Source organism: Garra rufa, chromosome 20, assembly GCF_049309525.1.
Source record: "Garra rufa chromosome 20, GarRuf1.0, whole genome shotgun sequence".
In the NCBI taxonomy this organism is placed as follows: Eukaryota; Metazoa; Chordata; class Actinopteri; order Cypriniformes; family Cyprinidae; genus Garra; species Garra rufa.
This window is the reverse complement of record NC_133380.1, coordinates 9,842,461-9,855,336: the sequence shown is the minus strand read 5'-3', so window position 1 is coordinate 9,855,336 and position 12,876 is coordinate 9,842,461. Positions and strand designations below refer to the sequence as shown.

General features: G+C 37.5%; 1 protein-coding gene across 2 annotated transcripts in view; it reads right to left on the bottom strand.

Moving 5' to 3' along the window:
- The window catches only part of sema3fb (sema domain, immunoglobulin domain (Ig), short basic domain, secreted, (semaphorin) 3Fb), a 90,264-nt gene that overhangs the window by 12,420 nt on the left and 64,968 nt on the right, over positions 1–12,876 (bottom strand). For both annotated transcript variants that reach the window (XM_073825310.1, XM_073825311.1), the window contains 6 exons: positions 11,504–11,597; positions 8,062–8,181; positions 6,934–7,073; positions 3,612–3,726; positions 316–385; positions 7–151 (listed from right to left, as the gene is read on the bottom strand). In XM_073825310.1, the coding sequence (XP_073681411.1) occupies positions 7–151; positions 316–385; positions 3,612–3,726; positions 6,934–7,073; positions 8,062–8,181; positions 11,504–11,597 (684 nt within the window). The remainder of the gene's footprint in view (positions 1–6; positions 152–315; positions 386–3,611; positions 3,727–6,933; positions 7,074–8,061; positions 8,182–11,503; positions 11,598–12,876) is intronic.

Here is a 12,876-nt window from a genome sequence, read left to right as displayed (position 1 = left end):
ACTCACTGTTCCTGGACGAGGGTATGGGATTTTTCCAGTGTAGGCCACCCACTGATAATTGGGACCTTCTTTGTGGGCAAACGGTCCATTGAACACCATCCGAATATCAGCCATGGAGTAAACGCAAACTGCTGAGCCTTTGAATACAGAGCTGAGGGAAAAATATGACAGTTTTTGTTATAAAGTACAAAGTTAAAAGTGTATATGCAAAAACAGATGCATATGCAGTGGACAAATGCCTATGCTAAACAACCCCTTCCAGTGTTTACTAGTTTCCAGATTAAGAAATACTTTGTCTTGCATATTCAAACTCACCCAGACACAGAGAAGACTCCATAGATGACAGGATTTTTAGTATCCTGCGTGGGCTGTATGTACACATCCCCTAAAAGACACAAACATAGAACAGAATTGCAATAAAAAAGCTGGAGAACACTTTGCTAATATTTGCAGTGCATAAATCAAGCTCATTTACTCAATCTTGGGACAAACTTCCTGTGACTCAGAGTTTCTCACTGCATTTCACTCTGAAGTAATGAGATTTTTCATTCATCTTCGTGTTTTCTCCACTGCATCTCTTTCATCTAATACTTTTATTAGACTTCAGTTTTCAATTAATGACACATACACAATGCTTTACCACTTAAAAACAGAGATAACAGATGGGCAAATCAGACAGTAAACTGGACAATAAATAAAATGAAGGAGACAGTCAGTGTTCAAAGAGAAGACATTGCATGTCATCACTATTATGAAACTTGCTGAGCTGGCTTGCATAAACACTTGTGTGTGCATACGTGTGTTTGTGTAAGGAAAGAAGTGAGTGTGTTGAAAGTCCGCTGAAGTGCTCCTCAGGGAGAACTCGCAGGATAATAAGGATGAGGACAGCAAAGCATATGGTTCCTATTGCCTCACACACACATCCTGCCAACAGTGTAGCTGTACGTATAGTGCAGGTGAGGCATCATGTGTACAACTGAGGGACTCAAATGCAACTATTACAGAAGGTTCAAACGCTAACTGATGCTCCAGAAGGAAACAAGATGCATTAAGAGCCGGGGGCTGAAAACTTTTGAACAGATTGAAGATATATAAATTTTTCTTATTTTTCTTCCCAAAAGACAAAAAAAGTTAAATTTACCCTGATCTTTAAATTCAAAAAGTTTTCACCCTGAACCTTAATGCATCATTTTTCCTTCTGAAGCATTTTTTGGTAAGTGTTTGTAAACTTTTGAACACGGTCATTTTTATAAAGTTATCTTTTATCTTATTCAGGTCAGTACTAAATAAAAAACAACATGCATTTTGCATGATCCCTTTTATTTTGGTAAAATAATTAATATTTTGAAGATTCCGCAAGGAGAATGCAAAATTTTGACTTCAACTGTAGGCTTATAAGACCACCAAAAATCATCTAGAAGCTCATGAAAAATCCCGTCCCCTTATTTTTCATAGCTTTCAACTAATAACACTTATAAGACTCTCTTTTGCATGTGCCAGTGCAATTGCAACCTGAGGCAAATTTCCTCCCCCTTTTTCCTTCACAACAGGAGATCTGCAGTTAATGGTGTATATCTAAAGATCCTCAATAGGGATGAACACACATACTTTTAAAATGACACATCTTTACAGTAATTTTTTTAACAAACATTTGGCCATCTGGGACGAATTTGCCAAATCTGTAACATCTTCCAACTGTTCAAACTCCTGTAATCTCCTAAATGCAAAGCCAGAGTCACATGAGCAAAGCAGCTGTACAGAATCTATGTAGAAATCTACACACCCATTCTCAATAATACTGAACAGAAAAGGCAGGAAATTTCATTAAAAGACAAAGCAACATTTATTAACAACTTACATGACTTCAAAGTGTAACATTATGCAATATAAAATAATATAGGGCGGTAGGTATGATTCGTTATGCATCAAAAATGGATTGGATTGCTTATAGTTAACATTATTTTTTCCCACCCAGGTGATCTTATAGAGAAAGTCTATTTATGAGGATGAATTGACAATATAGATTGTGTACTAATGAATCATGCATAATAGGACCAGAAACTTTTATTAGAAAAAAGAAGGAAGGATGGAAGAAATAATTACTTTCAATCAAGAACGATGCATGAAATTAAAAGTGACAAAAGCGACAGTGAAGACATTTTTAATTTTACATTTCCATTTTAAATAAACAATGTTCTGCTGAACTTTATCCCCCGGTTTCACAGACATGGCTTAAGCCTATCCTAGACTAAAATGTAAGCCTGAGCTGTTTCAACTGAAAGAAACTTGCACTGACTGACCTTAATATATATCAGTGCCTTTTACTTCAATGTCTCAATTGAACTATGGCCTAATCCTGGCTTAGGCTAAGCCCTGTCTATGAATTTGGGCCTATAAAGAATTGATATTAAGCAGCACAACTACTTCCAGGTTGATAATGACAAGAAATATTTCTTGAACAAATCAGCATATTAGAATTATTTTTGAAGGATCATGTGACACTAAAGATTGGAGTATGCTTTGCATCACAGGAATAAATTACATTTTAAAATATATTTAAAAAGAAAACAATATTACAGCTTTTACTGTACTGTGTTTTTCAAATAACTTCTTACCAACCCCAAATCAGTGTATATATTAAAGATTTCCTGATTACCATAAAATGTAAATGTGAAATTATGATCATTCTGATTACTACTACAACACAGTGTACTTAAGCACGACTCCATCTGTATTCTAATAAAACCTTAATCCTGTTCATTACAGACTACCACAACTCACAACGCACTACAGCTTTATTGCCTTATTAAAAATGCCCGAACATCCCTCCATCAACAAGCACAGCTAAATCCTCACCTCTCCACAAGCTTGTGTAAACATCCTCCCCGCTAATAAAGAGCCAAACGTGTTTATAAGGGTTGAGCGTCTGTGCTCGGGAGCCCAAATCTGCTCTTTTAATACGAGCAACAGCAATAAATTCCAGCATGATCATAACCCGCCGTTTCCCTACATCACTGGGGCCAATTAGTCTGGAAATGACTATAAGTGCGAGAGAGAGACCCTTAGCGGACCCGGCATTCCTGCCGGTCCACCTGATCCGTCCACAGGGCACGGCCTTCTCTCTGGACGTCATCCGAACTCCCTTCAAGTCTCTCCTCAGCTCATGGCACATCTCCCACACCTACAGCCTTCTCAAAAGAGCCTTTTGTTCGGGAAAGGAGGGTGGATTTCTGTAACACAGCTCCGAATAAGCCATTATCCATCTCGGCATATGGACAAGGGGGGAAATTTGGTGCCATATGGCAGGGAGGGTGAGGTACGTCACCTGGCCCGGTGTAAACGCAGACCTGGAGGCCCACGTTAGGGGATCCAGGATGTTGTGGGTGGACGGAGGGTTTGCATGTGGTTTTGTAGTAGGGTGTGGGCGACATTGGACAGGGCCACTGAAACCTGACTAACCAGGAGAGGATCTTTCTCGTTCACACACAGCTAAAGTGATCCCTGACTGGCCTCCGGCCAACGCAAACCACTTTAAGAGCCGAGATGGGGCCTTTCGGTTGACGACTTTATCTGTTGGAGATGAACAGAGTGAGACGGAAACAGAGACTTACTGAGCTCGTCGAAATGCGTTTCAATCCCATCGACTCCTGGGACTGAGCAGATGAGACGGGCTTTCAGGAAGGTGCTCCACTTGTTGACCAAGCAGCAGTGACCGCCGTCATCGTTCTGTAAACACACAGCCATCGGGTTAATTCAAATTCAAAGAGAGGTGAAATAGCTGTATTTAATTCATGGCAAGCCCCTCCACAGCGGGGGAGAGAGGAACAAACAGCCGGGAAAAGTTAGCTGTGAGAAGACAAGATTGCAAATAGTGTCTTGTCTGATTCACAAAACACACCCATCTGGTCTGATGCCTGGCCAAATTTTAAGGAGAGGTGGTTGAGGACTCCTGATTTATCATCTGACTTCAATCACAACCTATTTCCTTAGAAGTATAAGGGAACGTTCCCCAAAAAATAAAAATGCTGTAATTACTTATTCATCATTTTGTTCTTCCAAAACAGCTTCGCTTACTTCTGTGGAACACAAATGTGATTTTCCCACACAACTGTTATCTAGTAAATATGGAATGAGCTTTAAGCTTCAAAAAGGACATAAAAACATCATGAAAGCATCAAAGTAGTCTTTAAAGTAGCTGTTAACTGTTAAATCATTGAGTCAGCAAAATTAAGAACCAGGGGCCAGATTCACAAAATCTTAGGAAAGGCATTTCTTAATATACATTCTAAGAAGTTTATAAGAATGTAAAAAGAATGTAAGAATGTTTATATTCAGAATTCTGACTCAAAGATTTTCTTGAAGAACATTTTTTTAAGAAACTGACAAACTTTCAGATTTTATGGTGGGTTTTCAACTGATTAAGAAAAAAAAACATTTTGAAGAACTTTTTGCATTGCCAGTAGATAACATAATATCCATAATAAGCAAGTAAACTGGTTTTGGGAATCAATAAATTGATTTAGGCAGTTTATTTTTGGGTATTTAAAACAAGTTGGAGGTTATTCTAACTTCCAGAGGTCATTTACAATGAAACTCTGGGTATTAAGACTTGTACGGCTTAAAAAAAAAAAACGGTTTATACATATTTTGGACTATGGAGGGTGCCATTATTTCGATTATGTAAAATGGTTGCACTCTGTCAGCTATTGGCGCTATCTGTTGTTATTTTTATTGTAGCACAACTCGACAAATAAAACTAATAATACTGATACGATGCCAAATTGTGTGTCTTTTGGTTGTGATTTTTAGTCGAAGGGCAACAAGAGAAGCGATGTAAGTCTTTACTGCTTTCCTAGAGATAGAAAGATGAGAAACGAATTTGAAGATGCCTGTGGATAATTAAAACTTCCTAAAGACCTGCGTCTTTGTTCTCTCCACTTCAGCCCTGATGCATTTCAGGTTTTTAGTCGACCACAGCTACTGAAAGAGCTTACAAATGGCAGAGACAAGAAACGCTAGATTCCATCCGGGCAGGATGTGAACATATCGACACTTGTTAAGATGCCACAGCCACTGAACAAGTTTCTTAGTGCAGATTTCACTCGATATCCGAGGATGTTTAGACTCCTTGTGGGGAAAATTGATGGTACAGCATTTGGTTTAAGCCTACGCTTATATCCATCGCCACCTGTATGCTCTTTCAGTAGCTGTGGCCATCATATCAGTATTGATTTTCTGAGTTGTGTCACGGTCAAAATAGCAACAGGAAGTGGCAGAAGCGCACCAAGTGCAACCATTTCACAATATCAAAATAATGGCACCCCCACAGTCCAAAATATGTATAAAACAATGTGGATTTTTAAATAACGTAAACCTTTCATGGGTTTTTTACTACATATTTCAGTAAGAGACATCATTTACATTATATTAAGCCATACAAGTCTTAATAAGAAATTCAAAAGAGAGCTAGGACCAATATTTGGATTTTCATCCAGTGACAGCTTACATTTCACATGACTTTAGCAGACTTGGAACATTCTCAGTCCTCAAAATCACCTTTTGTGTTCCCTAGTAGAAAGTAAGTCATACTTCTTTTTTGGAATGACATGAGTAAATAACGAAATTTCCATTTTTGGGTGAACCACCGCTTTAACAGATCCAGCTACATGAGTTATATATGACAAACTGTGTACATGATATGAATGATCATACCCCAGCCTCTCTCTGCTTGTTTCATCTTTGATTGCATGACTCATTGTTATTAATAGAAGCTAAAGATCTTTGTGAGCGGGTGGATGGTGACCAGATGGGTTCAGAAGTGAGATGCAGAATGGCTGGTTCTCTGGAGGGTGATCCATAAAGCCCTGAGCGCAGAGGTGTGTTTGCGTGCTAGGTCACCATATGACCCCGACTTATAAACAAAGACCTGGGGGGGTGCGCGACAGAGACCACGCACTCATATAAACACACACGTAAACATAAAACAGAAAGCGGATAAACACAAAAACCCAACCACCCACACAAACACACATGTACTGTCATATACCACCATGTGGTTCCTCATATGAAACAGCTCAATAAACACATGCATGTTACAAAAAATACACAAGCACATATTCATGAACAAACACACAAACTTTTGCACTGTATATATGCAAACATTTAACAGATTATTTTTCTGTAAGAATGCATTGAATCGAATTGAACCAAAAGTGAGATTTTGAGTATGAAAATTACAACTATAAGGCATTATTAAACATATTTACACAAACTAGTGACTAAACACTAAACTCTGTATAGACTACTATTTTGCATATTTAGCTTACAATTTCAAACTAATCAAAAAGTTATTTGATCCCTTATGTGGGTTTGTACAGTTTAACTGAATAACTTTTCCCGAATCTATCCCTGCCAAGTACAGCTAAACACGAACACACCCACAAGTTTACATTAAGCCCAAGAAGATGCACCACAAACCCCCGAGTTTACCCCTGTGGCTCAAGCCTGTTTGTTTTCATTGCCCTGCTCAATTTGCAGTTGTGGTCTGGCACTATTTTCATTAAGAACTTGTGGTTAAGCTCCACATTCGGGACAAATCGCTGTGGTGCTGGTGAATATCTTTTCTATAGCACGCTCTGGAGAAGAAGCTCTGTCATATACTCAGAACGGCTGACCTTACAGGTCAAAAGGTCACAGGTTGAAGGGTCACATGGATAGAGAGACGTATTGTAAGCAGGGAGGTCAAATATGTGTGGATTTCGGCACGTCAGCGGCAAGCAAACAGAAACGCCACAGTCGAGTCTCCGCAAACCACGGAACGCTCACTCTCGGCTGTAGCTGGAATCTCTTTCAGAAATGCTGAACGCTACGGAATGTCTCAAACTTTGGGTCGTAATCATCACATCATAATTTAGGGCAGAGATTTTAGCTCACCAGGCAGATTCGGCCGATGCGTGACTGCGATTTGGGGCTCTGGCCCATCTCGGAAGACTTCTCACGGAAGAAAAAGTAGAGTTTGTCATCGTTTTTTTCATTGCTGTCAGGGATAAGGTGCACATGGACAAATGAGGGGTCTAAGAAAAAGAAAGAGAGAGAGAGGGAGAGAAAACACAACATGCAATGTCATTTTACATTTGCACAAACATTTATCAGCGTCTTCATAGAAATATATGTGTAATAATTAGGAGTATATAAGTAACCTGCACAAAGACAATTAAAATTAAGAAAAATTACAAATAGCATAAAAAAAGAAAGGAAAAGAAAAAAACATTTAAAAAGGCTACACGTTTTCTGTTTTGTTTTTTTGACAATTTGGTCAAAACTCATGTGTTTATATATCAATTTGACTATAAAATTAATAATACTACTACTACTACTACTAATAATAATATTATATAATTAAATAATATATTATTATTATTATTATTATTACATTATTACAATATAACATTATTATTATTATTATTATTAATAAATATTTAACAAAATAGAAAATAATGCTATTGTAATATCAGTAAAAATATTTATTAAAAAAATAAAATTTATTTTAATATTCTAAAACTAGAATATTAAATTGCATCAAATAGCAAAACAATTCTCTTACATTATCACAATATAACTATTATTATTATTAAATATTAAACAAAATAAGAAATTACTATTGTAATATAAAGTAAATATATGTATTAAAATATAATTATTTTATTTCACAGTACTGTAAAACTAAAATATTAAATAGCATCAAATAGCAAAAAAAACTTTTTCTTGTGAATACAGGTGAATTCAGATAAATTGGACATCTTTTTGATCATTATTACAATATATTATTATTATTATTAAATATTTAACAAAACAGAAAAATTACTATTGTAATATATGGTAAAATACTTTTTTTTTCACTGTACTGTAAAACTAGAATATTAAATGGCAGCAATTAGCAAAAAAAATAACTTTTCTTGTGCATATTGGTCAACTGAGATAAATTTGAAAAAATTTTATTCATTAGATGAAGAAGCAAAGTAGGGTTAAAATAAAATAAAATAAAATAAAATACACATTTACCATTCAGCCATCTTGAGTTGTATTGGTCAGTACGCATGATTGCGTTTTTTCCCAAAGTTCGGAAAATAGCAGAGTCTGTTCCCATAAAATCAATATACACCCCCGCGTACAGTTCTCCATCTAAAAGTTACAAAAATAGACAGATAAAAAGAGAAAGTAAGAATGTAAGTTCAGTCTGTGGATGTGCAAGATGAGTGATTTATGAGCTTTATTTTCCATAATGAAACATCAGCCACACCCATAATGATGGATTATTGCCAGGAGAGCCATCAAGAGCATTTACCTGATCAACCTTTTAACTTACAGTGAACTTATAGAGACTGCCAGTCAAATCAAGTCTCACAAAAAAAAAAAATTTAAATTGGGCATATGTTAATAATTTGACAATAACACTGTAGAATGACATAAAGCTTGGCTTGATGGCAACTGCCAACTTACATTACACGCTGCACAAGATTGATGCCCACCGGGTTTCACATGCGCTGGTCATTATGCATGTGCATGTGAGGGGTTATTATTGCCTCTGGAGGAATTTGTTCCTTGTTAAGTAGTGTGGAGGTCAAGTGTGTGTGTGTGGCTGTGTGTGAGCGTGCAGAACCCAGTTGCAGGGCATTTGAGCAGGTGTCTCAGCGTGTCGTTGGCAGAGGCCACGGCTGTTAAGGAGGGGCCGCAGAACCACGGCCAGGCGAATCGCTGTCATGAGCGGCTCTCGTGATTAATTCCCTCTCGGAGGAATCCAGAACGCAGGGCCTGTCTGTTTTTGCCCACACTTGCTTCTGTGTACAGCGGGAGATGCGAGTTCAATCGGCGGGGTTTGCAGAGGATGTAGAATGAGTTTGTTGACAGTCTATTTGCTTTGCCCTGGCGGCGCTTTTTCCGATGACTGTTGATTCTTAGGGGAAGTCTAGGTGCCAACCTGTCAGAACGCCTTGTAAATTTAACCAAACAACTCTAATATACGAGGTGGTAGTTAAATACAACCAGAGAGGCAAGCGCTAAGGCGTTCTTGCAGGGACTAGCATGCCAAATTGTTTGCAAAAGCTTCCTTGTCATGTTTGTTTGTGGCTAGCGCTTTGTGTAAGACTGTGATAAATTGTTTTACTGGCTTACCTAAGTGGTTTTGCTAGTTGTGGGCTTTGCTAAGCTGTGCTGATTAGATGGTTTAGCCGGTTGTTTTCCTAGTCAAGGGTTTTGCTGAATTACCTGCTGTGTAAGCCCTGCTAAATTGGGGCTTTGTGCTGTTGTTGGGTCTTGGCTGATGACGTGCTAGTTTTGGGGACTGTTTAGTCAGTAAAGTCAATGATAAAAATGCATTCACTTTTTTTTTTTAATCCCCAAAAAAACCTAAACAGTCAATTATCAAGCCGTTTTGATTTTCTGAGCAGTCAGACTGTCCCGTATTAGCATATTTTCCGCTCTCTGCCAGTTATATGATTTTCTCCTTGCTCGCGCAGCTGTAGCGACAACGTCTTGTAAGCAATGCAGGTGTTTTGTCGTTGGATGTAAAAGTGAAAATAAGAGTCTTCATTTTCTCCTGACATCAGAGCCACTGAGGATACAGTGGATTAGATTTGTTTTTGATAGTTATGCGACACTGAATACACAAAAAAATAGAAGAGAGGCGGAGTGAGCAGCAGCTCATTATCATTTAAAGAGCCATGCACCGAAACGGGTCGCTGTGAACAGAGCTGTTTTTGACTAGGTAAAGATTGTTTTACATGACCATTGAGGAATTTTAACCAAAGCATGTTGCTCACATTTCATGAAGACCCTAAAGAATCATACTAACTTGTGGAAAATGTGCATCCGATGTTGTCTTCAGAACTAATATAATAAGCCTAAAAAAGCAAGGCTGTGTTTTTCTCAACATTATCCTGTTTCTCTGTGAATATAGAACATAGTTAACCTCACTAAATGTGAAGTTTTCTTTCCCCCCTCAAAGCACTATTTTGAAACGACCCATTACCAGTGATCTATAAACCGTTGAGTTTGCTAGTGCATGAAGACTCGCAGTGAGAAGCATCATTAGAGGACTTGTTAAAACTTGCATATTTCAATATAAACAGCTTTCACTGCCATCTGAGTTCTCCATTAAGAGTTAATCAGAAATGATGGTTTGGACATTTCCAATAAAACACTCAACCAATAATGAAGTGATTTGTCCATGTAATTCAATTCTATTGAATCTATCACCAAGTAAAGAAATGTACCATAACATGGGAAAACTAAGTCCTTTATGGCATGCAGGAAAGCATGTAGATTTTTTTGGGCAAAAGTTTCTAGGGATGGATGATTAATCAAAAAAAAAAAAAAAAAAAAAAATTCAGAACCTCTAATCGAAGTAATTTTCCAGTGTTGCTTATTTTGTTTGTGTGTGTAGTCTCTGTTATATGGACGTGTATGACCACTGCGCTCGTGCCAATTAATGTAGACATTATGTTGTTCAAATTACTTAGTTTAATAATAAAGAATGTACCTTGGACATATTTTGGTTTACAAACTGTTATTTTATCAGCACTCGGCTAACATTATTATTTTGTTATGTGTTTACAGTTTAGCAGCTAAACTTTAGCTGTGGGCCACTGTGTTTTTGTGTCATTATGTCAAAAACGGATTAGAGTACTACGTTATTGTTTAGGGTTGCCAGGTTTTCACAACAAAACCCACCCAATTGCTACTCAAAACTAGTCCAATCATGTTTTTAAGGGGGTTTCCCCATTAAAAATCGCTTTCCAGAGTGTAAAATACTTTTTGTCAGGGTTCCCCTGGTAAATTGGCATTGCAGGGGCTATATGTGACATTATTGCGGCCATAAAAAAAATGTGGATTTGGCAACACAGATGGTAGCACTCTCTAACTTGCTCAAGTACTCTTCTCTGTGCCAATCACAACAGGTTTGGCCAGCAGAGTAGGCTTATGGAGGGGAGGGGTTTACAGACATTACGCTCAAAGCTGCTTCAAACAATCCATTTCGAAATCACAAATTATATATTCATTGATATATATTTTTTTTGGCTTTAGATGCTTTTAAACCTGTTGTAGAAGACTCCAACACAATATTAGGACACTTAAAAAAAAAAAACATATGACCTGCTCTTTAAAAAAAAAAAAAAAAAAAAAAAAACTTACTAGGGCTGCACGATTACTCGCACGATGTTGTGAGGCGCGTTTTGTCAATGAAGCCGGTACTTTGATTAGTAGTAAATCTCCATCATGTGCATTCAGCAAGTTCGTTCAGCTTTCGGCAATTGATACACAGAGGCGTAAATCACTGACAAGCTACGCCAAATTTGGCGCAGCTTGTCAGTGATTTACGTCTCTGTGTATTACTTGCCGCTCCAGCTGAACGCACGTGATGGAGATTTACTACTAAATCAAAGGCTTCATTGACTAAACGCGCCTCACAACATTGTGTGATTAATCGTGCAGCCCTACAACTTACTAATCAATGTGGAGACACTGTTGAATTTAGGATCATACGGGCACTTTCCCTTCCCAGAATCCTCCTTGCCAGGCTCTAGATGGAAGATGTATTCCTGAAAGGGAAATTCAAAGCAAAAGTTAGCTTTCTCTGTGTCTTAGTAATTCTACAAAAACACTTATGGGTCCTCAAATCCCTATAAAACATGACATGGATTTAGTCGACAGAGTTAGGAGTGTGATGGCAAAGACTATGATGCACAGTCTTCTTCCTCAATGCAGAAGTAACCCTATGGGTGAGATTTCTGGTTTATTATCTGCTACAGAGAAATAGCGAGAAGAATAACAACGTGCAGTAAATGGTAAAACAGTTTGTATTACAAACCAGTGTGTTCATAATTAAGATAATACATAATAATAATAATATGGTAAGACACCAATTTGCAATATCAAGCAGCTTGTACAGCTAAAAATAGCTTGACGCGAATGAGACCGGAAGCCACACCCATAAAAAATGTACTAATGGCCGTGCCCCTTTTTTCAGGAAGAAAAAGGTGGATAAGAAAAGCAAAAGTGCAAAATTAAATAACCTCTGAATACAGTGCAGAGAGAAAGTTTCATTAAAACAAATCTCTCTGTCGTCCGTAGCCTCCATGCTTCTGCTAACACCTGTCTAATCCTGCATCGTGAGCGTGGCGGAATGGCTTACTGACACCGGCCCATCCCAGAATCCCTCGGGCATGATGTAAAAACACTGACTGACAGGTATTTGGATGTGCGATTTAGGAACTGCCACGAGCGTGTGCTGACATGCCCCGAAGACTCGCCGTGAGCCGGATCCATAGCTTTCTAACCCGAGATTTTCCTCTATAGTCACAGGAGGAGACGGAGGAGTGCAAGACATTTCTAATCTTATCTATCAACATTCATTTTAAGGAGAGCAGAACGCCTGTCCAAAAATATTCAGAGTTGTCCAGCATTAACAGATTCCCTTTCACCCGTTATTAAAATCAACACTGCAGAAACAAACCGAAACTGGCAGCTCCTGCAGGGTTGGCCTTAAATTAGAAATGTAAAATTTGCTACAGACACCCTATACTCTTCTGCTCGACAGAGGTGAAATTATAGCATGCTATAAAAAAACTGCTCAATTTTTGTGAGAATTACCCGAATAACCATTAAAAAAAAAAAAAAAGATAATTATAATTATAATAATCATACTACTACTACTACTACTAAAAAATGATTATTATTATTATTTTCTAAATTTTAATGCATCCAAAAAAATTAAAATAAATATTTTTTATAAACATTTTAAATGATCATTAAATGATTAACAAAATCCATAAAATTTTATTAAATGACTAATAATATATTTTTTTACTATTCACATTT